The sequence below is a fragment of the Dermacentor variabilis genome, chromosome 2 (genome assembly GCF_050947875.1).
Source record: "Dermacentor variabilis isolate Ectoservices chromosome 2, ASM5094787v1, whole genome shotgun sequence".
Classification (NCBI taxonomy): Eukaryota; Metazoa; Arthropoda; class Arachnida; order Ixodida; family Ixodidae; genus Dermacentor; species Dermacentor variabilis.
Window position 1 is genome coordinate 151,557,575 of NC_134569.1, and position 27,325 is coordinate 151,584,899.

At 43.3% G+C, this 27,325-nt stretch overlaps 1 protein-coding gene across 5 annotated transcripts in view; it reads right to left on the minus strand.

Annotated features, from left to right (window-relative positions):
- The window catches only part of LOC142572858 (uncharacterized), a 72,112-nt gene that overhangs the window by 26,443 nt on the left and 18,344 nt on the right, over positions 1 to 27,325 (minus strand). For 3 of the 5 annotated variants that reach the window (XM_075682266.1, XM_075682268.1, XM_075682267.1), the window contains 9 exons: positions 25,531 to 25,608; positions 22,154 to 22,245; positions 19,508 to 19,753; positions 16,163 to 16,444; positions 14,163 to 14,402; positions 8,184 to 8,319; positions 6,119 to 6,259; positions 801 to 979; positions 26 to 76 (listed from right to left, as the gene is read on the minus strand). In XM_075682266.1, the coding sequence (XP_075538381.1) occupies positions 26 to 76; positions 801 to 979; positions 6,119 to 6,259; positions 8,184 to 8,319; positions 14,163 to 14,402; positions 16,163 to 16,444; positions 19,508 to 19,753; positions 22,154 to 22,245; positions 25,531 to 25,608 (1,445 nt within the window). The remainder of the gene's footprint in view (positions 1 to 25; positions 77 to 800; positions 980 to 6,118; positions 6,260 to 8,183; positions 8,320 to 14,162; positions 14,403 to 16,162; positions 16,445 to 19,507; positions 19,754 to 22,153; positions 22,246 to 25,530; positions 25,609 to 27,325) is intronic. The other 2 variants (XM_075682269.1, XM_075682270.1) reach the window with 2 other exon arrangements.

Sequence of the window (27,325 nt, forward strand, 5' to 3'; positions counted from 1 at the left end):
TTGAGGAAAGATGTTGCAAACTCACTTTTTTTATGTGGTACTTCTTGTCATGAGGTACAACAGGAGAGACAGTTTTCTGGAAAATTAAAGGATTTATTTTTGATGGCAGTTCAACCTTGCTCCGCTAATTCCTAATGTATTTTAGAGAAATAGACTATTGCTAGCATGAGGGTTTTGGACATTTATTGGCTTAAGTACTACACCAATCAGTGTTTAAGTTTCTTTAGCTACTTGAGTATCTTGTGCTCAATAAGAATATTTCATTTCAGGCATCCTTAAGGACCGTAATGTATAGCAGAGGCAGCATCACACATACTATAATATCTATTTTAACCTGCACACAATTCTTTACGGCTTTTTCTACAGGCAAAGTTTTGCTTTGCCCAAAGTGATCGACACAAGTGATTAACAAGACACTTGTACAGTTTCTTCAAGATGAAGGCCTGCATGCATTTAACCATTAAGTGCCATGTGGCAAAATGTGCAGAAAAATTTTTTGCCGTTGATGCAATTGCACAGTGAAATAAGCCTATTCAGAAATCTAAATGAACCCTGAAGCTTTGTCACAGAGCTGAATTTTAAGCAAGAAATCATGAAATCATGCCTTTTGCTAAGTCAGCACATCACACAAACTTTGGACATTCCATCAACAGCCATGGACAGATATTGGAGAAAGTTTAACAAATAATTCCTACATATTACATACAAGAATGTACTAGAATTGCTATTGTACTAGAGTGTGCTAGGATCTTATATACTACTACAGGCTTTTACATTGCAAACAGAAAACCTGTACGTACGAGTCCATACAAGTCGATCTGCACTTGGAAGTCCTCATCCACGTTGGTATATTCAATCACGTTGTCAAACTCCAGACAGCTCTGCTGGCTGCTCAGCAAGGCGTCACTCGAGATGAGCTGAGATGCATGCACCTTTCCATGGCACTGAACCATGCACAGGAAGTGGTACAGAAAGCCACCTGCACAACCGTTTCGAAGACACTGATGAATGCACTGCAACAGACTTGCACACAAGCAAGCCAATGTTTCGCCCCGAAACAATGTTTGCTAGTAAACCAATCTATTCAGTAGATAACCTTAGCAGCCTTACAAAGAGGGGGAAAAAAATCCTCAAGGAGCGCTGTTAAGACATTCTGTAATCTGGAATTTGGTTGATGAATGAAAGGCAAAACGATACTGCAGAATATAAATTGTCAATTACAACAGCAAAGCATGGTAAAAGAGGTTTTTGAAACACTTATTACATTCAATTACCATACTGCCTAGTTACAGGCCAACTGCAACATAATTTTGGCCCACAATAAAAAGTCTAGTTTAAGGGGCCCCTCACCAGGTCTGGACATTTTGAGCTGACGAGCGCAAAGCATACATAGTGCGATACATGATCGCGTCTGCAAAGTATTACATCGCTATGCGCCGCAGAAAGATATGAAATTTCACACCAAACGCTGTTTTTCCTTCTCCTCATGGCCGCCGTGCTCCAAGCCGGACGGTGACGTAGTCGGGCCCCTGCGCTATGTAGTCATGTCTGCAGTGTGACGTCGCTCATGGTGACACGCGACTTCGACAATTATTCAGGACAACATCTGTCACCTGTGCGATCTGTAGCTTGAATTGACGAACTGAAGTTTAGAGAAATAATAAAACACACAAACGGAATGTCTGTGTGTTTTATGTTTTACTTGGCACCGAAGCAAGAGAGATGTACTTCCACTTCGTCTGCTTGTTCCCACGGCCTTGTGGTCACGTGCACAGGTACCGAAACTCATTTTCTACCGTGTTCAAGCATGTGACCATGCTCTGTGATACGCTTTTTCTGCCTCAGTAGTCGTGTAGCACTGACTTATACCACTAGTCATGTTTCTTTGTGCACAGCACGCAAAATCGTGCACTGCGCGAAATGAGACAATTGCAACAGCTCGCACGCAATGCCGTCAACGGAAGTGCGCATTGCCGAAAAAAAAAAAAAAGAGGAGAAAAAAAATGAAAGTGGGGCCTGTGACGTATGCCTCACGCAATCCTCGAGGTGTGGTATGGGAAAATGCAGGGAAGTAATTTCACTTGCGAAGGCTAGACGGGGCGAGTGGAGAGAGCATCTTGCTTGGCAGTGGAGCTTGCCTGCTGAAATCATGGGTTCGCGGCCCTGAAATATTTCTATCTCGACTATTAATGAGCAGATTTGAGTGTGAGTGAGTGAAAAACTTTATCAGCTCTAGATTCACTGGTCTTCTGCGGTCTTCAGATGGAATCGTCCATCTTCTAGCACAACGGTCGGTTGCCCTTAGTCCAGGGCTCCGCTGGATGCTGCTGCCAGTTGTGCTCGCCGAATCAGACCTTCTTGGTCGACCTGGCGATCGCTGGAGAGCACTCCCTCCCATTGCTCCGCACTCGGGTTTGGTATAGACGTGAGCAGATTTGAAAAATTTTTGCAGCAGAACGCTCCCTAGAGGGCATGTAACAACTTCCAGCGTATAACCAAAATTTGCTATGGGGCCTGGTAAGGGGCCTTTTAAGATGATATGGATATAAGGAGTCTCTGTGAAACACTATAGGTTTGATGTTTTAAATGTGAGCAGGACGTCACAGGAAGCTTGGAACAATAGCCATTTTTGATACCGAAATTAGAAAAAGCACCGCAAATTATCACTCATCGGAAGGGACGCATCCTTGACAGGGCCTTCACAATCTCAGAGGTCACAGTGCTGCTAGCAAACAGATACTGCAGCAAGCCCTTTATGCCACGTGTTCTAATCGGTCTTTGTGGTTCTCCAGGTGTGGCTATGGGAGTCAGCCCAACAGGTCTGCACCCGTGGCACTCCGAAAACTTTGATGCGACTTGCTGGAACTTGCATCATACCAACACAACCAGGTATAGAAATTGTGTGCTTAGATGCTGCTTAAAGGCTGCAAAATACCTATACACTTACCAGCTCTGCACCTTTGCCAAGATTGGTTCAGTGGTGTACATATATACCATGCATTTATAACAAATTTGGTCAAAGTGAAATTTCGTTGCAGTTGGCCTTTAACTGCTGGCACAATATATGAATGCTTTGCTGCAGTTGCATATTTGCTACTCCATGTGCGTTGAAGTTAATGAAACAAGGTGTTGAAATCAATACGCACTGTTACACAATCTTCAAAAATAGATGTGCTCATGATACTTTAGCACACGAGTGCTACAACCATACATCAGTACATCATGATTCCTAATACCCAAATTCTACTAGGTTACTCACGAGTGCACTTGTATTAGAACTGCATCCTATTCGCATCCTGTGCACAGTGTGTGCAGCATTCTAAGCTTGTTGCCCTGTCAGACACGTCAACCATGACTTCCCCTCAAGATCAAGCATTCATTTTTGAATACGGAGTTATCATACTAATGCAAATCCAATAATGCATTAAAAACTAGTTTTCAATTACCTTTGAAGGCAAGCTCATTGACTCAACATTAAAATCCCGTGGCAGCACTGGAACACATCCAGAAGCAATCATGTAAAGGTGTTAAAAAAAAGTGTGTTCCAATGATCCAGAGAAGAAGCGATGTGATAAACATGCAATTGGCAATATGTAATGTATGTGCATAAGGGTTCAAGAATCCCCCTGCTGTTTTCTGTCATGACAATACAGAGAATATTGTTGGTGGTGTCACTACCATATTGAGATGTAATAAACATGAAATTTAAAGCTCCACTACAAGCACCTTGGGAAGGGGAGTGCACAATCCAATGAATTCCATTTGGCACACAAAAATGCTCAATGGCATTAATTGAAAGCCAAAAGGGGCCACCGATTAGAACAAAATTAGGATCAGCAGTGCAGCACCAGCAGCAGCAGTACCACCCGCACGTGTTTGCAACTCTCCCATATATGAATCTGATGTCCAAGAACACCGTAGTGGGCAAAGCTATGAGACAGCTCAACCATGGCCTCAAAGAACTTCAAGGTCAGGACTCAACAGCTGCCCTTGGTAGCAGGCCAAGTGCATGCCTGCCAGCCTGTGAACTTCAGTATTTGTAAATATCCCACAGACACATCAGAAAGGGATGGGGGGGATAGCAATGCACTGTTAAAGGGCCTCTCACCAGGTCTGACAATATTGAGCTGACAGGCGCAATGCATTCACTGCATGCTAACGATTGCATCTGCTAAGTATTACGTCCCTATGCGCCGCAGAGAGGGCCTAAATTGCGAACCGAACGTCGTTTGCCCTTCTTGCAGGCACTACACCCCCAGCCAGAGAGTCGATATCAATCGCACAAGTGTGCCTATGTACACAGCAGGGCTGTGACATCGCTCATAGTGGCATGTGAATGAGAATTATTTAAGGCAACAGTAGTCATTTGATTGATCTGTTGCTTCAATAGACAAATTAAGCTTTAGAGAAGTAATGAAACTTACAAACCGAATGTCTGCGTGTCTTTATTTTACTTCGTACCATAGCAAGAAAGATGTACTTTTGTTACTTCTGCTTCTTCCTATGTCAAGCAGTCGCACGTGCAGAAGGCGAAACTGTCATGTTCTACTGTGTTCCAGCACACGATCACACTCTGCTTCGCTTGCATCTGCCTCAGTGTTCGTGTAGCACTGGCTTATAGTGCTAGTGAGGTGTTATCGTGCACAGCATGCAAAATCATGCATTGCGCGAAATGACGCAAACACAACAGTTCACGCGGGAGGCCGTCAGTGGAAGTACGCCATGCAGCAATAAAGCAAGGAAAAAAAATAAAGAGGGCAGGGCCCGTGACGTATGTGTTTCGCGATCCTCCAGCTCCAGTATGGGAGAACATAGGGAAGGAATTTCGCTTGGGGAGGCCAGACAGAGGCAAGTGGAGAGACTTATGTTGGTGGTGACGCTCGCCTCCTGAAATCATGGGTTCACGGCCCTGAAATATTTCTATTTCGGTTATTTTTTTCGGTAAAAAAATTTTGCGGTAAAACACTCCTTAGAGGGCATGTAACGACTTTCAGTGTATAACCGAAATTTGCTATGTGGCATGGCGAGGGGCCCTTTAAGGTGTGCCCCGAGAGCACACAGTTTTGGGGATATATAGCATGCACTTTATTAAGGACTGACAAGCAACATGGCATTTTTAGATGACAGTGTCTTTTTCAGTGAAATTTCTGTTGCAAATTTTGCCTGAACTCTTCTGAATGAATTTACTTGACACAGGTGCCCCTCTAATGTCCTTTTGCAATCGGAAGGTTTTCAAGGGTATGGTTAGAGACCAGCAGGCAAAACTTTTCCAAAGCGAACTTATTTTTCATAAGACTTGACTATTATACATTTATAAAACCGTAGAATAAATCTGAATTTGTAAACTTTACAGTAAATTGGGGGGAGTTAGCAGGCATGCAAGTGTGACTGACCATATTGTGCCGTATGTTGCTGTTCCTCGAATGTACATCACTAAGCAACAGGTCTCCTGCTAGATGAGCGCAGCTCAGTGTAACGATGAGCTGACTACTACAACAATCACTGTGTTGATGCAAGTCGAAGTAAAAAAAAAAACGCAGTTGTGTTCCTATGGCTTTGACACACAACAGTCAAAAAATATTTCAGCAGCCTCATCACAAGGCTGCTTGAAGCCTGACTATGAACGATTTGATTTAGTCATGATCTAGTGACTGCTCTGAAATGTGAAGTGACGCATGTATAAATAATAAACTTTGTCTGTGGCATAACATACAGTGGCAATGACAAGGCTCGCCGATATTGTCATTTGGGCGTTTCTTCTATTTAGGGAAACAAAAATAAATGCGATTTCAACAAATCTAGTTTAGCTACTCAATACTAATGCCACTAAGCAACCACGGCGAGTGATACAAATGCCAATTCAGTGCTCGCCCACAACGTGAACAATCTCTAACCGCCCAGCCTCTGCACAAGAGCTGGGCAGGCTTGGGATGTTGTCATGCTCCAAGAAACTCCACTGAAGGAACACCTTAGAAAATAGGTGACAGAGCAGATCATGACAGCGCTCGTTCAAGTGCTCCCTCCTCGGTTCTTTCCTCGTGCATTTCATACCAACTCACTCAGAAAAAGAGCCCAGTGCCAACAAAATGTTTCGAGAGAGAATGGCATGCACACTAACTGGAAGACTTTAGGGCATCCTTATTGATGGGGAACTGAATCTTCTTGATCACCACGGACCCCCTGGGAAGCTCGCTTGCCGGATTGTCGCCTCCAACCTTGAGCCGCTGGATTTCGTTGATGTAGGCCAGTCGCTTCTGGGCTGTATGAATAGGTGCAAACAAAGAGGCCATTCACAGAACTTTGGAAAAAAATACAAATCATTGACTCTTAGGTTCGTCAGCTACATCAGAGCCAGGTCGACTGTATTACTTTCGGCTACCCAGTATTTTTAATGCATGAGCCAAATCTTAATGTACCAATCAGGTTTTGGTGAAGTGAAAAGAGTCTGCTTTGTGCCTAAAGTCGCACTGCCCTTGACATTACGTTTTAGCTGATCACACAAAAGGTAATCTAAACAATTATTTGTTGCACTCTTGAGAAATTGACGCCCTACAGCATACTTGGCCAAAATCTATCCAATAAACATACATAAACATGACAAATTTTTCCTTAAACGGTAAATATTAGGGGTATTTTGAATACTCAAATGCCACCGAAACAAATATTGAACATTCGAATACTTCGATTCACGAATACGATACCTAATATTCTATTTTTATAATATTCTATTTATAGAATATTTGGCACATTTGGCGCAGAGATCCGCGCAGTACCACATGTAATATGCGCCACGGAGCCCCTCGTGCTCGATGCCATGCAAGTGAGTGCATCATTTGGTTTTTCCGTTTTTCATTGTAAAAGGAGTGCCAAGTGCACTGCCGACAGCTCACCCCAGCTGACCCAATCATGGAATCTGGTCCTTAATGCAAGCACTTTTGCCTAATGCGCTCTCTGACATCAGCCCAATCCGGGGACCACACACACAACACCTAAACACTGCAATCTGCAGGATGGAGCTGAGTCAGCTGGGGCCGACTCTGTCAGTAGAAGGTTTGAACAGCTTGACATAACCAATCGACACGATAATGAGACATGGACAGATAGAACAGCACCAAAAGTAGGGCATATTTCATAAAGTGCAAAAGCATGTGCGAAGATCGTGTGGGATATGCAGCGATAAAATTAAAGCCATTTCAACAGCCATCAATCTAACCTGTACATGTGATCTCAGGACCAATCATTTATGAACCACCCGTACAAACATAGCGGCAAGCATTCTGCGACAGCTTGCAGCCCGTTACATCAGCTATTAGGCCTAATCGGCACTGCTTCGTTGGGCATCAGCGACTAAAGTTACGGTCTGGTACCAAATCGGTGAGGATTTATTCACAGTAGCCATGCAACACTCGGAAAAGTCAACAAGCTGCCTCGCAAATGAAAGTGAGTGTACGGGATGGCAACAAAGTTGTTCACTAACGACCACCATCTTTGCAACACACCACATGCCAGCTTTTCGTTCCCAACGCCAATCATACATTAGTCTTTTTGTAGCTTCGAGCAACCTATTGCAAGACTAGCTTTAGATGGAGGGGGAGGGGAGCATTGTATAAACTTGCCGTGACCCTTCAGTTTTAAGAATCTTTGACAGGTGGCAAATCACACCAACCTTGACAATGAAAAGGCACCTGCTCTTTATGATCGGTGCCAACCGCAGTTGACCCACACGGCACAACACGATGATGGCTACATTCGGTGCAGAGCACTGATTGAGTCATGCGATGCCTGGTCCACGCTTTTATCTGTACCTCAGATTTTATTTTATTTGAAATCTATATTAGCACACCCCTAGTATATGTGTCTCACTAGATTCATACATTATTGCCCCAAAAGTCTCTCAGTCTAAGTTCTGCACAGAATGGTGGCTTAGCAACGTCTGAATACAGAGTATTTCACGGAGATAACAGATTGTCTGAGAAATGGATCAAAATATGTCGTCCACACATCAACACAAAATTTCTGTGTTGTGCCGGGTTTCTTGGAAATAATGTACAGCTATGTGCTACTGACCTCAGAGATTCTGCATTCCAATTTAACTTGGCATAATGTTTCCCTTTAGTGTTGCTTTAAACAGCTGATATGTTTATACGACTAGCAATATGTGAATAGCTGGTGTCCACACATACTTGCAACGAGCAGCAGTTTCTCTCCTTCAACCTGCTCAGAGGAGCCAAGGAACTCTGCCGATGCTTGGCAGAGGTTCAATGCCTGGGTGGCCTGGCTTATGACTGTTTGCTGGGCCAGAATACAATTCTGTAAGGCCTGCAATCACATTAGAGGTAAATGATACCAGCATAAGAATAAAGCACATATCTTCCACACTGTTTATGCACATGGCAAGCAGTAAGAAAGCTTGCATGTGTCATATGCAAATGTAAACCCGCAAGAAAGAAACAGAGCAATTATACCCAGGGCAAAAAAGCTATAAATGTGCTAACAGTAAGAACCATTCACCCTTTTATTCATAGTGGCTTTCATTATTATTTCATTTGGCACAACAATAATTTTGAATGTTGATAACACAATATGTATCAGTTTACAGGACATAGTGCTATTCGATTGGGTGCACTAAAGTTACTGCATACTAGAGCTTGAACTCTGGCTCCAGTACAGAGTTGTGTGTGTTTTCCACACACCACTCACCCTGTCATTCGCTGAGTGCTGTTATGTGGCAAAGTTCAGCAGAGAAGCAAACAAAATAGCTGCACTGCTGAGAGTACAAACACTTGAATTACTGTTCATCATATTCACTCATGCCACAATGGTCTTGTGATATAGTTCACAATATTTCAGGTGCTGTGCTGTGCAAAACTAGAACTGCTTGATCATTGCATCATCTACTCGGGACACAAATACAAATGTTCCTTCTAAAATACCTTTCTCCAGTGCAATTTAGCACAGAAATGGCCATCACAATCACACTTACTCTTAAAGTATTTTACATACAATTGTAATCACAGATTAAAAGATTATCGTTTGAAAGAAAAATCTGAGGTACACTGTGTTGCTTACTACAGTAAGAATCTGTGGACGATTCCACATAGTGTGGGAATCAGTTGCAGACCAGCTGTAAGTAAAGACTACAAGCCAGTTAAGCACATTTTCCCTTGAAAACACCTCACTTAACATAAACTTGTGGTTGACCATGCATATGCTAAGCATGGCAACGAAGGAATGACCACAATGGAATAACAACTGTTTGACCACAATAGCATGGCAACACTCGAATCGCAACACCAAAATGGTCTTGCCATAGATGTCTTTCTTCCAGTGTAATTCAGCACAGACAAAATGACAACATGATGACAATGCAATGACAATGGCATGATGACAGAGCGAGGACGAAGGAATCACAACAATGGAATGACGACGATGGCAATATCACACCGACATGACATCAACTGCATGACAACAACAAAATATGACAATGGGATGACAACGATGGTATGATTACGATGGCGTAACAATGATGCTGATGCTGGAATGATGCCACTGATATGACAGCGACGGTATGACAAAGGGAATGATAGAGCTGGAATGTTGATGGCATGATAACAATGGTATAGCTTTTGGAATGACAATGATGGCATGCAAATAGCAGCATAACAACATTGGAATCACTACAACATAATGATTATATTGGAATGACCATGAAACCGACATGAGGACCATGAGATGATCAAATGATGACAAGGTCATGCTGATGGTATGACTATAACGGCTTGATTATACAACAGTGTGACGAATGGAATGACAAAGCTGGAACACAGAAAGTGGCATGACAACTATGGGGTGACAAAGATGGAACGATTTTTGAGACACAACGAAGATATAATGATGACGATGCAATGGCGACAATTGGCATGACGACACAGACTGACGGCAGTGTGACAAAGGGAATGACAGAGCTAAAATGCAGATGATGGCGCGATAACAATAGGATGATAAAGCTGGAATGCAGACTATGGAATGATGATGCAAGGACGACGTTATGATGACAAAGGCAAGATGACAATGAAACGACCATGACGACACGATGGTGACTTTGCGGCGACATCGCAATAATGATGGGCATGATGATGGACTGACGACGATATAACGCAGTGAAGCAACAGAGTGAAAATGGCAGAAAGATGATGACATGACAGCATGTTTGTGTTTGAACTCATGTCCATGCTTAATTGCATCACCTGTCACCACAGGCCACCTCAAGTCGCACTTATATGCAGTGTTTCTTCACAAATGTCCGGTACCAGCCAATCAGACAACAATGGTACAATGTTGACATCACTTTCATTAGGTACTACACATTCAGCAGCCGGAAAATAAAAGTAAAAGGCAAAGACAGCTTCTTTCTAAAAGCTTGAGTTTGATGGGACTGTGTCCAAGGAAATGGGAAGAAAAGTACACAGTGAAATAAAGAAAAGTTCTGGGGCTTTACGTACCAAAACCACGATACAATTATGAGGTACACCATAGTGGAGGACTTCGAATTAATTTTGACCACCTAGGACTTGAAGTAGAGCACTGCATGGGCAGGTTTTTCAGGCCCAGGTCCGGGCCTATGCGGCAGCCCGCCCGAGCTCGACTAGGTTGTTTCAAACCTGACCGGTAGCCAGCCCAGGCCTGAAAAATTTGGGCCCAGCCTGGCCCGGTTCGGCCCGCTAGCCCTTGAGCATAAGCGAAGCATGGTCCAATTCTCAGTAATTGTGAAGATACTGTTACGAGGAGTATTTGATTGACAGTAAACAGCTAGCACTTGGCTAGTCAAGACTGCACAGGGCACACAGGTTTTAGCAGGTCTTTTTCAGTCCAACAGGAGAGACTGACCCAGCCCCACTACAACGTCCTTGTCCTCGCCACTTTTCGTGACATTATCCCTGGCCGGTGAAGCACCATCCCAGAGCTGGTTGTGGTCAAAATAGGTTATCACAGTTGTAACATTTGAGGCGGGAGACATGTACGATGTCACTTCGTTGTGACCATCGATGAAGTGGATGCCATGGGAGTTATCTCATAGGTGACAGGGTCAATTGGTGCAGCACGCAGTAGGGCCCGACGTACCACGACATTAACTTTTCACAGAGGCCAACACGACGAGATGGGAGCCAGAGAAGGACGAGAGAGCCCAGTGGAAAAGCAGTATCCCGGTGTCGACAATCGTAAGGGGACTTTTGTGCAGTCTGCGATGACGAGAGCCGAGCGCGGGCTACTGTGCGCACGACTAGTGCACGCGTGATGGCATTTTGCACATAGGAAGTCGTGGACATGGATGATGGATCAGAAGAGAGCAAGGTGTCGAAGAGTAATAAGGGATGGCGGCCAAAGAGAAGATAGAAGCGTAAGTAGCCGGCAGTGTCATGACATGATGAGTTGTATGCAAATGTGATGAATGGAAGGGCAACGTCCCAATCGTGGTGATCATAAGAAACGTACATGGAAAGCATGTCAGTCAGTGTATGGTTGAGACATTCGGCGAGGCCATTGGTTTTAGGGTGACACAAGGTGGTGAAGTTGTGATGAGTAATACATGATCGAAGTAGATCATCAACCACACGAGACAAGAAGTAGCGACCGCGATCTGCGAGTAGGTGACGTGGAGCACCACGTTCGAGGATGACATCGTACAGTAGGAAGTCAGCTACGTCCATGGCGCTACGCTCGTGCTGATCATCAGCACGTGCCAGCCCCAGCACCAAACTTCTACTCGGTTCGTGAGCCTCCTCCCCATTTCAAAGGCAATGCCTCTTTCCAAGGAATTCACTAAGTCAAACGCAAGCACTTTTGGCTACACTACAGCGCACGAATCTCCTTCCTTGGACGTTCCTGCAAGTTTTCTGTTCAGGGGCACCTCACTCATTACCGATTTAGAGGCTATCCCACCGGCTCCACTAGGTGCAAATTTCACTCTCGCAGGCACGGCGATGCCACAAGTGCAACCTTGGCAATGCCTTCAGTGACCACCGCAACCGTGATGCTATTGGCATTCAAGATTTCACTGCAAGCAGCAGAAGGAGAGCTTTCCGATGTTCTGTGCCCACACATTCTGCAGACATGTGGCCTGCTGAAGTTTTGCAGGAGCAGCTCTGCTATCTGGCTTCTTCAGCTCTAAAATCACTTCTACGCCAACAACATGAGTGAACAACACTTTCACTATCGCCATGCAAGTCGTGAGCTGCGAGACGGTCTTCTTTTGGAGCTTCAACTTCTACAGGCCGAGGCATTTACGAAAACTTGCAGTAGGTCGTAATTTCGCACTACGGCATCACTGTGGCTGCGCCTCACTCACAACCTACACTGCCGATGCTGCCTGGTAGATCTTTCTCGCAGTGCGGAACCCAACACTACCAACGACTGCCACTGTTGCTACCAATGACACTACCAATGCCACTTCCACTGTTGCATGCCGTTCGACAACACCATCTTCAATATTGTTCCCCTTAACGACCTGAACACTCTGCATGCCCCCAAAACCAGCTAATATGCCTGAATTCTGCTTGCTGAGTTGCAACGCACAAGATAAGGCAAACTTTTTGCACATGTTTCAATCGTGCTTCGCACTAGGAGGGGGGCCCTGCAGCAGCGCAACTATCACCTCCAGAGCCTGTAAAGGAAAAGACGGCGCACAAGCATGTAGCACAAGAATAGAACATTAGCATGCTCGGCCTGAGCGGGCGTGGGAGCTGCCGCTCGCAGAGATCCCACGGCACCATTGCTGGCTGGGCTAAATAAGCCGTAGCTACAGCAGCTACCTTTTCGTACCACCTCCCACAGGTTCTGCAATGTGTGCCTAAATCCTAAATACCTAATGTGTACCTAAATGTGTACCTAAAAGTATAAACAGTACTCAAACCACATTTATCCGGCCCTTGATAATGAGAAAAATAAGATAATTGGGTCTTGTCCTCTGTTCCCAGCAGGTGTATGCTTTATTTAATGGCAACAAACTCTTAATTTGGACATATTTGGCATCAAACTAATTAATTCGGATAACTCTTGAAGCGAGGCAAGTGCAGAGTGCCGTGAATGTACGATGCAAATTAGCAAAAACTGCATTAGCATCCATCCGAGATGAAGCGACAGAGTCTCCATAGCCACAGTCATCAGGGTAAATTGTATGGGGAACAACAGGTATGCCAGGATGCTTCGTGCTATTTGTGCCTTTATATCCTTTATCGTATTTACCGCCATAGATGGCACCACAGTCTCCACGGGCCTTTGAACTTCATAATCACCATACATCATGATCGTGTCGATTGTGACCACGATTTCATCCACAGCATTTGCGGCAAACAAGTTTCATTTGGACTCAGCGTGCGCGTTAACTCCGAGCCTTCGGAAATGCATGGTCGCCATTTATGATCGCGTCGACAGCAACCACGGTTTCGTCTGCGGCGGTTGTAGCTTCATTTTGGCTCTGTACAAAGTGCACAATGTCACAAAACACGGTAAAAGTAGCCGAAGATGAACAATTCTGCCGTGGCCCACACGCTGGCATCAAACCCACCAGCCACATAGTGATGGACGGGCGGTATGTATGGCGGCAAGAAAATAATCGGGATGTGTGTGCAGTATTGAAAAGCATGTCTCAGATGAAAACGTGGGTCTCGCGCCGTGGCTGCACTGCAAAGAAAGTGAGTAACCTTCACCGCTACAAGCACTAATCAGTCACAATATGACAGAATCGCAGCTTCCACACCGCTTTCGCGCTAAACAGAAGCAGGAGTTTATTCATTAGTAAGCATTCGGTTTATAGTTTTTAAATCTTCGGTAATGTGACGTTCAGTTAAAACATTTTTAGGGAAGTCCTGTGAAATGCAAAGTTAACGAGTTTTTACTAAATGATTTTACATCTCGTTTCCATCGAAGTGTGGCCGCCATATACGACATCAAACGCACAACCTCAACCTCAGCAGCGCAATGCCTAAAGCCACTGAGCTATTGTGGCGAGTTACACAGTGAGTTCTAATCCCATCAGACTAAAGTGGGATACATAAATATTCCTAAGGCTTTTCATACACTGCCACTGGAGGATGCTGAAAGTTCGTGGAATAGGTTAAAAAAAAAAAAAGAACTGATGGAATGAAAGAGCAAGAATAACTTGCCTTTAGTTTGTCATCCAGGGACAACTGCTCCTCTTCTCCCGCCACAATGTCTTTTGAAGTCTTTGACGGTGTGGAAAAAGAGGGGTGCTGAGGCGTGGCATCACGTTGCTGCTTGCGGAAGGAGCTGATTGTGCGTGGAAGCCCGGCTGTGCGCTGGCCTGTGGAAGCCTTTGGACTAGCAGGTTTTGGTGTTGACATCAGATGACTTGAGGGCTGCTGGCACTCCACTACATGTGAATTCTTAAAAGAAAGCAACAACGCCATTTAGGCTCGCAGGCATGTAAAATGGACCAAAATGATAAGCTTCTTGCATAGGGCCAGGAATGTCACTTACAGCAGTTTATCTTAAAGTTTAATCCAGACTGACTCAGTTGTATCCATACTATCTTTTTCACGCCTTGAAAAAGACAAGTCCACTTGTCAAAACATTGGCTTCTGCTTTTACCTTGTTCTCGTTTTACTCATCGCCTTGAATTTCCACCTCCCGCCTTCCCCGTGTTTCCCCACGCTATACCAGAAACACGACTGGTCACAGCAAACGGATCATAGAAGAAGAGTCATAAATAGCACTTACAACAGGCTCTTACTAATGTCTTTGAACAATTTTACGTACGAAAAGTCAATTCGTCTTCAGCCATTGTGCACCTTCAAAAACATTGCACGACAACAAACCGTGCGCACATAAGCAATACTGCCCAGTCCATTGCAATGCTTTGCAATTACCACTGCCATGGCCAGTGAGAAGAAACACTAAGCTAGGCATAAGTATTTGACAAAGAAAACCAAATACGAGACTATGTCAACTTGGTAAACATTAAGCTTAATGTAACATGAACACTGCCAGAACTGCTTAACGACACTAGAAACACTCGACGCTCTGGAATGATGAAATTTCCTTATGGTATCACAAAGCCACAAACTTGGCATGCAGTATACCATATTAGCATGCATAACACTTAGCATTACGTGCAGAAGATCAGCACCTCAAATGTGCTTGCATTATTTTTTTCGTGCATCAGATGCATGAGCAAACTTCAAGAAAGTCAATAAATTGAAGTGCAAGGCATTCGTTCATTCAAGGCTGAGTAGCCAAGCAGTCGCATGCAAGCTATGTGCCTTGAAGGGATGTGCAGCTAGCATTATGCATGCAAAGATGCCATACCTTACTTGCATGCTCCTCTGTTCAACACCAACAATTTTTTTCTAAACAGGTAAACCTATCACAAAAGTTGACCGCATGGCTACAATCTCACCTCCCATTGTTCAGCTGCAGCAGTGACAAGTCAAGATACCATGTTTGCACACTTGCACAACTCGCTCACAAAAGATAGATTTTTAGGCTGCACCACAAGTTTACGAACCTGAACTAGATTTTGTGATCTCACTCCCTGCAACATGCTAAATCAGAGAAACCTGCAGAAGAGTACGCATTTGGGCTGGTTGGTTCACGATTACAAGCAATAAAAAACAGCGCTAAACAACAGGACGAGTGAAGGGATACAGACAACAGCTCTGACTAACAACCCCTTTTGGTTGTTAGTCAGCGCTGTTGTCTTTGTCCCTTCACTCGTCCTGTTGTTTAGCGCTGTTTTTTATTGCCAGAGAAACCTGTTTTTAACTTCAGTAATGTCAATCATGTTCTAAATGGCTGGTCTCATAGAAAAATGATAATGCCAAGGGTTCTTTAGTACAGGTATCTGCAAACAAAGGAGTTTTAATGACAATTTACAAACAGCAAGGTTGTGGAAACATAAACCTAATGTAACATGCCAGGTCTGCAAACACCATTAGCTGATTGGCCACATTTTTAGACCTTCAAACCTTGACAGGAGATGGACCACTGCCAGCTGTCAACCTCAATGACCAAATGAGCTGGTTACTTGTTTATTGTTACATTACTAGGCACTGTTCGAGAAACGGCTTGCACGAGTGAGTCATTGCAACAGCTAACTGACAAATTCCTGCAAGCAGCAAAGTGATGCCAGAATATCCTCACTCACTCGAGGTGGAGTCAAAGGTGGCTGCAGCTGCACAGGCTGCACCAAGCTGTAACTTGTCTCGCTGCACTCACTGTCCATGGCATCATTCAAGATGTCGTCGATTTCATCAAACACTGCAGCTTCCTCGGCAGTCATCAGACAGTCTCTGCTCTCGCTGCAGTGCTGGACTTCACTTATGTCCTTAACTGTGTCGCATACGGTGTCTGGTGCGCTTGGCAAAGTTTCCGCACCATATTGTGAAGGGTGTGAAGCACCAGTCTTCTCGCCATGTGTCTCGTCAAGCTGGAAGTTCAGGGCACCCATACACATGGGTAATTTTATTTTCAACTCTCCTCAACTAGCATTCCCATGAGGAGCCAATTGCAACAGCTCCTCAATTACAGAGGAAGTTAGCATAAAATGGCAGGCAACCCATTTAAACTTGTGGCTACTGTTAACACAGTTGTATCTACATTTTTGCCACTTACAACACCTTAAGCCAGAAAAGCCTTAGAACCGGCTAGTTGGTCTATCATGAATTAAAGATCAGGTGCAAACAAAAAAAAGTAGCACAGTAAAAACAGGACCAGCACTCTCTTCTGTCAGTTTACGATTGCATCCCCGTGGTTGTGCCATTACACCTTGTGAGAGGCAAAACAGTGCAACACTACTTGTGTCCATACAAACATTCAAGAGGAGTTTGCACAAGAGCGAAGAAGACACACATTGAGTTCAGAGGTAGACAACTGGCAACAGCAGTCAAGGTAAATCAGTTGTCAGAACCTCTTATGCCATTTGTTACATTGACTTTGTATTTGTTTTAAGGGCAACAGTCATTTGGACAGTGTACCCATAATCTGTGTTCAGTGCTGCTATTGGCTGACAAAAAGAGAAGCCTAGCTAAAGCTGGGTTTACAGGACGGACGTCATCTTCAATGCATAGGTGACAGCGCAAACGCATTGAAACACTGCGCATGTTCATTTATGGACACTGAGCTAACACCGTAACATATGCATTTTTTGCATGCATTTCAACTCGATTATCGACTTGGACTGGATGGAATATGATTGTCATCAGACCAAGGAGTTTTATCATCAACATTTTTGTACTTTTTGCTCAAATTCCAACAGTGATTTGGCTTTCAGGCATATTGCAAAGCACTTCGCAAGTACCAGGGGAGTGCCGCAGGAGTGGGTGGTGTATGATCATGTGATACACCATCTGCCTGCTCAAATGCGCTGTTGAGTGCTCTGTTGTGTGAATACACCTCAATGGGAAAGAGAAAATGCAGTATGAAGTGGGACTGCAGATTTCCGAAGGCATGTGCATGGAGTGCAGAGGATATTGCCAAGCAAAAAGTGGGCATGCTAAAGTAGAACACACTCATTGCTTCAAACATAGCACTAAGCGGCTCACAAGCTTGACCACAGCACCAATAATGTGCTCGGTAAGCCAATGAAAAGTGTGCTGTGGTAGGGGCACAAAGTGCACAGTGTTGCAAAAGAGGAGATCATGATGATTCAAGTTTGCGAAGTAGAGCAATCACATAAGTGACGCATGCATGATACCCCAAAAGTGCTACAGTGAGGAAAATAAGTGAATGGCAATGCGAGGTCCCAATGTCTTAAACAGTTTGCTTAATCTGCAGGGAGCTTGAGCTGTTGCCCAATGACTAGGCACACAAAGATGAAAGGAACTGCATACTACTTTGGTATATATCAATTCAAAAGGCTGTAACTGCCCTATACACAGTCCTCGCAGCATCATGCAACCAGAACTTGCACATTATATTACTGTAGAATTGTCACACGGTGATATTGTACAATTTCCAGCCCAGGAAGCCAGTGCAGCATGATTAGTATATCATCGGTGCTACATGGAAAAAATATTGGGAAGTTCTGCAGCAACAGCAGTTAAGAGGACTTCCAGAGAAACCTTGTCCTGTCGTTTCCTGTTTGGAATCATCACTTCGGTACCAAATGTTTCACCCATGCTTGTGTTGCAGAAATCTACAGGCAATTTTCAAATGATTGCCACAGGTAGGCAAGAAGACGAAGTGAGGTAAAATTTTGCAGGAAGTGAGTACACCTTGTGTAGAAAGTGATTAGAACTCTAAATATGTAATGTGTAGCAAACTCATAACAACTATCATTATAAAAGGTGCAATGAACCTTGGAGCAGGTAGATGCCACAGCAGCCAGTGGAAAGCTTTTTGAGTTTCGAGTGGTCTTCATACAGATTTCTGTAAACTTGAGTAACCTCCGACAACTTCAGCACTACTAACTAGACATTGCATTTGGAAATTCTTGCACACATTTAGGGTGTTCGATCTTCGCTGATGCCGTTCTTGATGGATGCTTACGAAGTTTGCATGGATCTGTTCCTCAGGTTTTCTTCAACACAAAAATGCTGATTTAGTATGATACTTTACGCTCAACCACCAATCCTGCATAGAAATGTTTTATAGCAGTACCAAATTATTCCCAGCCACTTTTTTTTTTTGTGCATATGTGTCAGCAGCATGCACAGAGGAAGTGCACATACATACCCATTAAGCTAAATGCATAACTACAATACCAATAATAATGTTGACCACTGGTACCAATACCATTAGCAAAGCAAGTGACCACAGACAATCACATAAAATGACATGCACATGTTTTTCAATGATCCAGTCCATCTTAACAAAAGCAAGTGCCTTTAAACAGTCCCATACATTCTAGTGCATGCTGGTATGCAGTACAAAGTAGTGAAATGTTCACCATTTATCTCATATTTCTCATGAACTTCTCGTGAAAAATCAAAAAGCATTGCGATGCTTCACATGCAAGCAATGATTAACACTGCTGACAAGGACAAGTATGGAAGTTCGGTCAAGTTTACAGCGGTTCAATACGGTGGCATTCGTATCAGACGAATGGCTACAGAAAATTAAGAATAGCAGGCACTTTCACATCTTACTCATTATTTTCTGTAAGCATATGTGCACTTTGTATGCCATCGCAATGGCAAGGGCAAGTGTAGTTCTTTCAGGGTGAAAGCTTTCTCATGAACAGCAATTAAGTCCGCTGCTCAGCGCGGTTCTTTACTTCATCAGAGGCACCACACCCTCTTTTTACAACCACTATCCTTCCTCATTACACCTCAGTCAACTTTACAACAGTGCTTGTTTACAATACATGAGTGCTCCCTTCAATAGCATTATATCTAGCACCAATGCAGCAATAGAGATATACAAAGCAAAGAAATGGTGCATATTGCTAGGCTGCTTTGATATATACCAATACAAGGCTAGTGTACTAGTGAGCTTTATCAACACATTTCAAAGCCCACCGCAAAAGGACAAAAAATGGGATGGAACTTACTGCCGGAGTTGGAGACAATGTTTCAGTTTCCAATTGTGTGGCTGATGGAAGAAAATTTTCAGTTTCTAATGACGTTGCTGTATTAGAGTTTGCAGGTTTCCCAACATCTTCTCTGACACCTTCTGGCTTGCCATCGTTTACAGTAGTAGCAGCCTGAGCAGCTGGATCAATCTCGGAGGGGACCACCGTGCTTTGAAAGGTGCCTTCATCAGTACACTGCTCATGCATTTCAGCAACCTCGTTTGCCTGAAACATGCGTAGGCAAACAACCACAGTGCAACAAAAGCATTAATATTTTAGGGTGCTCCAACTGTAGCTGTAAACAGTACTGCCATGGGCTCATTTTGGCAATGCCAAATGTACAAAGCTTGGCAGCAGCTAGGAGCATGGAAGTTTAACAAAACATAACCACGAAATGGTGAAATCGCCACCACAAAAGTGGGATCAATCCTACCAAAAGTGATAAAAGCTGACCACTAACTCAGTACAACATCCCAAAGCAAACCAGACAGGAGATGCTCCCATGGACTGCAATTAATTCTAATAAATAGATGTGCATTTCAGTTTTCAAGAACATGCTAACTAGAATAAAAAGTCAGATTTACTGCTAAAGTTGCACATGCACCTGCTAAATGTGGTGGGACCACGGATGAATTAAGTGTAAATGTTGGTGCAAGTTTATTTCGATGTAGACTGCCCTGTTATTACCTTTCTCATAGAGAGCAATGAGGTGACAATCATGGCAGCAGTTATCTCTGTCGTTGAATAAAGAAATGTTGAGGCAACGCTCTCATTTTAAAAAACATTCTGAATTCAATCTTAACGAATTGTGCTTTTTTTTTTTGTGCTCCACTCCATTAACTATGTCCAAATATTTCCGCACGCATTCCTGTATTTATAATAACATGCTACCCCTTCAAACTTAATGAGGCAGTCAGTAAGGACAGCATTCCTACACTGGGCCTAGTTTGTAGTTTTCTGGAAGATAACAACTAATGGGGTTTAACATTCTGAAGCCACACAGTAGGCTATGAAGGATGTCGTAGTGGGGAACTTAAAGGGGCCCTGAGCCACACCTTAGACTTATTAAATAACATAGTCTGTGGGTGTCATATGCTGCTGTTACCATCTCAGTCAAGTTTTGCTGTTGTACGTGGTGTGTGAAGCTTGCAAGCGGATCACCAACTCACCTTTTTCTCAAACGCTCTCTTTTCAACAGAAAGCTCGGTCCTAACTCTCTTCTAGATGCACTATTTCATCATCTGACGCACTATTCCGTCATTCCCTTAGACGGTTGCTGTTGGCTGATAGCCGACATCAAGCTGCAGTCAGCTACATAGCGTAGATACCGCGGCCGCCGCGGGGTGCTGCAACGAGTCCATTGGCTAAGCACACTCACACTGCAGTTCGGTGAGGACAACCGCATTTGGCTTATATTTAGCGCGTCGTAGGCTCCAAAGGCGGAAGTCGTGGCATCTACGTTAACATCCAAAATGAAATTTGAACTGTGCACCATGGCAACATTTAGAAGGCGGAGCGCTGCAGGCATGCCCCATTGCGCCTTAGCCTTCGCAGTGCAAGGCATTGATGAAGGAATGGGAGCACAGCAGCTGCCGCATTTGATTGCCAATAACTACGCTTCTGCGAACGCATTGAAGTACGCATTGAATGCATTGAAGAAGCCAACAAACAAAGACACCAAGAACAACATAGGAGAAATTACTTGTACTTACCAATTGAATTAAAGAAATTATAAATTATGGCAATGAAAATGGATGAAAAAACAACTGGCCGCAGGTGAGGAACGGTCCCACATATTCGCATAACGCGTAAGACACTAACCAACTGAGCTACTGCGGCACCGTTTCTCCATATGCTTTCTTGGGTATTTATGTTTTTACTGCTGTAACTAACCTTGGGGAGTGTTACCCAGCGCCACCACTCACAAACCTTGGTGGCAAATGTGGAACATCCTTTCTGCCGCAAGCGTCACCACTACGTGATCTTTTCTGTGGGGGAACGCAACTGGTCAATAAACCCACACATGATACCTGAAGGCATCAACGTTGCTGGATTCGAGACTAGTTAAGTAATGAACAAGAAGAAAGGGGGCTAACCGAGGGGCCCGATATTTATTAATCATATGATAAGAAGCCAACAAAGACACCAAAGACAACATAGGGGAAATTACTTGTACTTACTAATTGAATTAAAGAAATGATAAATTAATGACAATGAAAGTGCATGAAAAAACAACTTGCCGCAGGTGGGGAACGATCCCACGTCTTCGCATTACACGGAGACATGGGAAAGTATTTCTGAAATAGCCCATTTTCACTTCAAATGCCTTTCTCCACTTTGACAAAAAGTGTTTCAGGGTCCCTTAAGACTGATTTCGGCTCGAAAGAAAGGAGGGGCTACTTAGGATTTATTTAATATGCATCTAAATGCAAGTACTTGCACATTCTTTGCATTCTTTTCCCAACACAGACTTCAAACTGCAGCTGGGATGCGATTCTGTGACCTCGTGCCCAGCACAACATAACTGGCGAGCCATTGCAGCGTTCTCTTTCCAGCAGATATAAAAGCACAAAGAGGCAAATAATGCCTGCAGTTTCGAAAGAATAAATAAATGAACAAGCTCACCAATACCTCGTGTGTGACGTCAGCTTCCTCGTGCGAAAGGGAAAGTGAGCCATTTTCAAAAACAGAATCATCTGCGTCCTCACAGTCGCCACCTACAAAACCAGGAAGCACACAAGACAGAGCTAGTGAAAAAGCACCATGCCACTCTTGGATAACCGCCAAGCATTAAAAGAAAAAAATCTCATCAATCCAAATTTGCTGCAAGAAAGTATTGTAGAATAATAAGAGCAGAGTAGCTTGGTAAATGAATACAGAAGCATTCCTTACATGATAATGATGCCCCCGCATTTTCGCAGTTTAAGTACACTATGACTTAAAGTGCCAGAATGCTAACAAGAAACAAAAGGAGAACAAGTGGGTGATGGGTGGTAGTATCGTACACCATTATCCCCTGATGAATAAAAAGAAAGGCATCAAGCCAAAAACAACTGCATTTTCTTCCATTATTCAAGGGTCCCTGAAATGGTTCGGACAAATTTTTTAGACACCTAGGGTAGAGGTACTGCGAAACATTTGGGCCGTGGTCTAAGTGAAGCATCCTATATTAAGAGAGCAACAGAAGATTAAACGTTACCCTCTTCCCTAGCCATGGTTTTTCTCCTCAATTCATTCGCCAAGCGATCGGGGCTCTGGCTATATGTCATGATGTGACATCGTGTCGTCTACTTCTGGTGCCTAGGAGCCATCGTGCAATGCCTCTCCAACCTCTTCACTAGCCACTTGGCGTCGATCCCTAGCAAGCGCTATCCAAGCAGCATTCATTGCGAGTGCTCAGTCACAGTGCCGAGCATGTCCAATATTTCGATGAACGCAGGTGAGCTGGGCGTTTTGACGGATGGGCGGAGATGTAGACTAATGCCCCTCCATACTACTACCATGTGGTGAAGGGGATTCAGCGCAAACGTGAGTGGCCTAAGCAGCCTGCACGGTGCAGCCACCTGGTGGCACAGAGCTTAGCCAGCCACAAACAGAGCTAATATTGATGCAACTAAGTGTAAAACATTTTAAACATTTAAGAAGACAACATGTTCATGATTACATTGCTGCAAAAAATTTACACCAGCAGCAAAATAGAATACATTTGGTCACAGCTATTTTAGCTCTGTGCCACCAGGTGGCTGTACCCTGCAGGCTGCTCATGTTGCGCCTCCACTCATCTGGCAAAATGTCCAGTTCACCTGCATTTACCAAAATATTGGACACGCTTAAACTCTCTATTGTGGCAGTAATCCCCCGGCATGAAGTGACAGCTGCAAATGCGTAGATCCTGGTGTCGATCGCTCATTAATAGCCTGATGCACTGCAGCCGCTCTGCTTGCATGTTGCTTTGCAGAGGGACACGATGTCGCAGCTAAACATGTCGCCGATCGCTAGATTTACAGCCCACAGCGTAACAAGGGTGATTCATGGTGCTCACGAAAAGAAAGCACGAGACCAACATTGACCTCGCAGCTCGTGTAAACACGGAATACATTGTAACACAAGCAGACAACACTTGCTGTGTGCCTGAAGTGCTTGAGTGTAGTGATACATTATCATTGTGTATTCCATTTCTGTTACTTTTTTTAGACAAACATTTTAACCAACATTCAAACTATTAGGAACATTTGTTCATCATAATGTTGGAAAAATTATTGGCGACGTGACCTGGGTAGCCAATCGGATAGTTCGCCCAACTGATGTCAATTATGCTGCCACGTCAATTGTAAAAAGGCGGCTGAAAACTCAGGGGAGAGGCGCCATTGCGATCAGCAACAATGCACATTTTTAAAACCTTATAATAAATTATACACTATAAGCGGGGCAGTTAAATACATCGCTTAATGATCAGAAGGCCCTGCCCGAACGACTCAGTACGTTTGCACAAAATCGTCAAAATTGTTTAAGGGTCCCTTTAACATTTCACACATGGTATAATAGTCTTAGAGCGATTCATTATTTGCTGCTGTGAGAGCTTGGAGTAATCAAGCATCTACTTTGGAATCTCAATGATGCGAATGTCTCGGGCTGGTGCCAAAATTTGTGTCGCCCAAAAATGCAAGAAAATTGGGGAAGTGAAGGGGATGCGGCAATAAAATGGACAATTTACTCAAGATTTCCTATTTTTTTATTTTCTAATACATCTTTTTACCCAATCCTAAGACATTCCTTTATGTTATGGGGAAATATCTGGAAGGAATATGCAGCAGAATTTTTAGAAATTGGACATTTTTATTGTGTCGTCTTTGAAATCGGGAAGAAAATCAGACTTTGGGTGATGCTATCGCACTGTTGATCGTGTGGGCATGGTTTCCTATTGACGCTGTACCACCATATTGATATTGCCGTAAGCACGAAATCAGCGAGCCACTGCCCTATTTCTCCATGCAGAGATACAGCGCTGCAAAAGAAATTGATTGCGAAAAGGGAAAACTAGCATTGCAATTCGTTACTGCAGTCACATGGCACGCAGGGAGCACTCCTACTGACTATGTGAATGTTAATCACTGGGAATGCGCTTGTTTTGCACATTTGGCCCACATTTTGGCAGCAGTGAGCTGTACACTTTACGTTCTGAAGCCGACATTTCAAGATCTGCCTGGTTATCTCAAGTTTCTTTTACTGATTTTCATTTCCAAGCTGCTGCCTGATGGTGATAAGCACATGACTTGCACAAGATATGGGAATATGTCTACTTCTGTCTTCGAAGTAGCGAAGCTACTTTTTATCATGTGATCTGATGGGTGCAAAGGTAGATAAGTTGCCAGTTGCCCATTGGTTTCTGAAGACGACAAACAGCATGGAATACAGAGGGCTACCCAAAGAAGCGAATGCTTCTGATCTAGCTAATGGGAGAAGATTGCGTCATGTGTGATTGCCAGCTTCTGATAAAGTTGCAAGGCATTTGAATATGGCCGACAAGTTGCAAGACACTGCACACAGCAATTTTTTTTTTTTTCTTTTTAGGAGGCAGGCGCGGGGGTTGGAGATGGTTGAGTCAAGGAGGAGGGACAAAGGTTGCCCTGGCAACAGGAATGCAGCCAGCGCATTAGTGTGGCCAGTTCAGTGGCCTGAGAATAGCCAGTGTCTGGCATTAATGGTGCACCAGGGAATGCGCAGTGACTCGATTGTTCATACAATCCACCGTAGCACGAAAAGCAGTCCACAATATTTTAAATTTAGCACACTGTAAGCTAACCGATTTGGGATGGGACTTCTGAAAAATTAATATCCTGAAATTCATATCAAGTCTTATTGTATCACCAAGATCCTACTGTATATATTCTAGTTACTGAATAGCTAGCTTATACCTTACTGCAGCATATCAGTTGGCTAGGAGCTGGTCCATGTTAAGGGTTAATATTCATTAATGCAGCCTCAACAGACATCCAACATACCAGATAGAGGTCCCACAGGAGCATCAGGAAGTGTTTCAACATTGTCGGTATTCACAGGCACGCCACTTTCTTTTGTGTCTATAGGAAAGCACAACAAACCATGATGACAAAGTCACTCTCAATTAAAGCATGACGCCAAATTGATCAAGCTTTAGGTATGTGTGTACAACGACATGCTCGTGCTTAAGTGCATGCAACACTCTGGTATTAAAGTATCCTATAACACAAACTGCTGAAGTTGCAGTTTCCCCTTTGAATTGAAGTGTTTATGTGCCCAAAACAGCCTATAAAAGTCTTTAATTTGGTGCACAATAAATAAAGACAAAATGAGGTCATAAACAAAACACACATCAAAATACACATAACATGCACAAAATAAATATATATTTACGAATAATAATTCAATAGTATTTAAAGCAATAACAAATATTTATGAAAATGTCAGCAATGTCATTGCTATTCACATTAAATAAACATTACAAACAAATTATGGGTCTCAGGTCACTAATTTTATTTACTCTGAACGAATGTTTCCGCCTAAATCAACTTTCTAAGAAATAAAAACAAATAGATTAAAGCGAAAATGGGCATTCACTATGTACCCATGAATACACCTCTGCAAAAATACGAAGTCTTGAACTTTTCATCACCATTTCAATGTTTTCATGTTGTACTCATCAAGAACTCTCGTGTAACTCATATGAGAAACCTATGAAGCTATCAAAGAGTATACTAATAAATGTGCATTGCACTTTTTCCATTTTCTCCTGAAGAACAATGTCAGTGAAATTCCATACTATTGAACAATACAAAAGTTTACTAACAACCAAAGCTTGAAACAATCTAATAAAGAAATGACAATCACTAAAACCACTTGTTAATCGGGATATAAAACTAAGAACATTAAAAGATGCACTTATGATGCGGTTAACATGTTCACCAAATTTTAGATTACTATAAAAATGAACACGTAGATATTTACATACTTTTTGTTCAACAGTGCCATCCAAAGAGTATGCAAAACAGTAAGGGCAATTTTTTCCGGTAAAAATACGTAAGTACGTCTTTCCTGCATTTATAGACATTGTGCAGGCATTGCAAGCATGTTAAATAGTGCAGAGGCTGGACTGTACAGCACATGTATCGCTTACCATGCTCAACCAGTCGAGCCTAACCACATCGGTTCTAAGGTTCCAAATACTCCTCTCAAACCTAGACAGCCCTTCCAACACACACAACAAAGGTCACTGCTCATAGTGGTTGATAAAGCTACTAAACATTGAGCTGATGTCAGCAGTCAAAAATGAGGCTGCTAAAAAGTTTGTCATGCACAGAAAAACAAAAATGTAAAATTTTTTCACATTTCCTGCAACACATAGGCACGAAGGAGGACACTGAACGATCTTCAAATGTACAACAAGATGTTAAATAATTCACAGCCTGCCAATATCAAAATTTCCATACTCTAGTGTTGACTCATACACCAGTAGAATTATCTCAAAATGCAAGTACTCATATAGAGAAGAAGCTTTGAGAAGTCCAAATGTCATCGCTTCTGTCACCACCGTATTTAGCACTAGATTTTCCACGATAAATGGCAATAACCATTCCTGGAGTGATGGTGTGTCACCCTACTTGCATGAGATTTCCCCACAATTAAAAGAAGCACAGCTTCTTTTATGCACTGTGAAAATGCAACATTCTGTCTCTCAGGTAATTATAGTCAAAGTGACAAATATATTTGCTTTGTGTTTCTCTCTTCAAAGTGACAGCAAAAATGACGACACTCTGGATG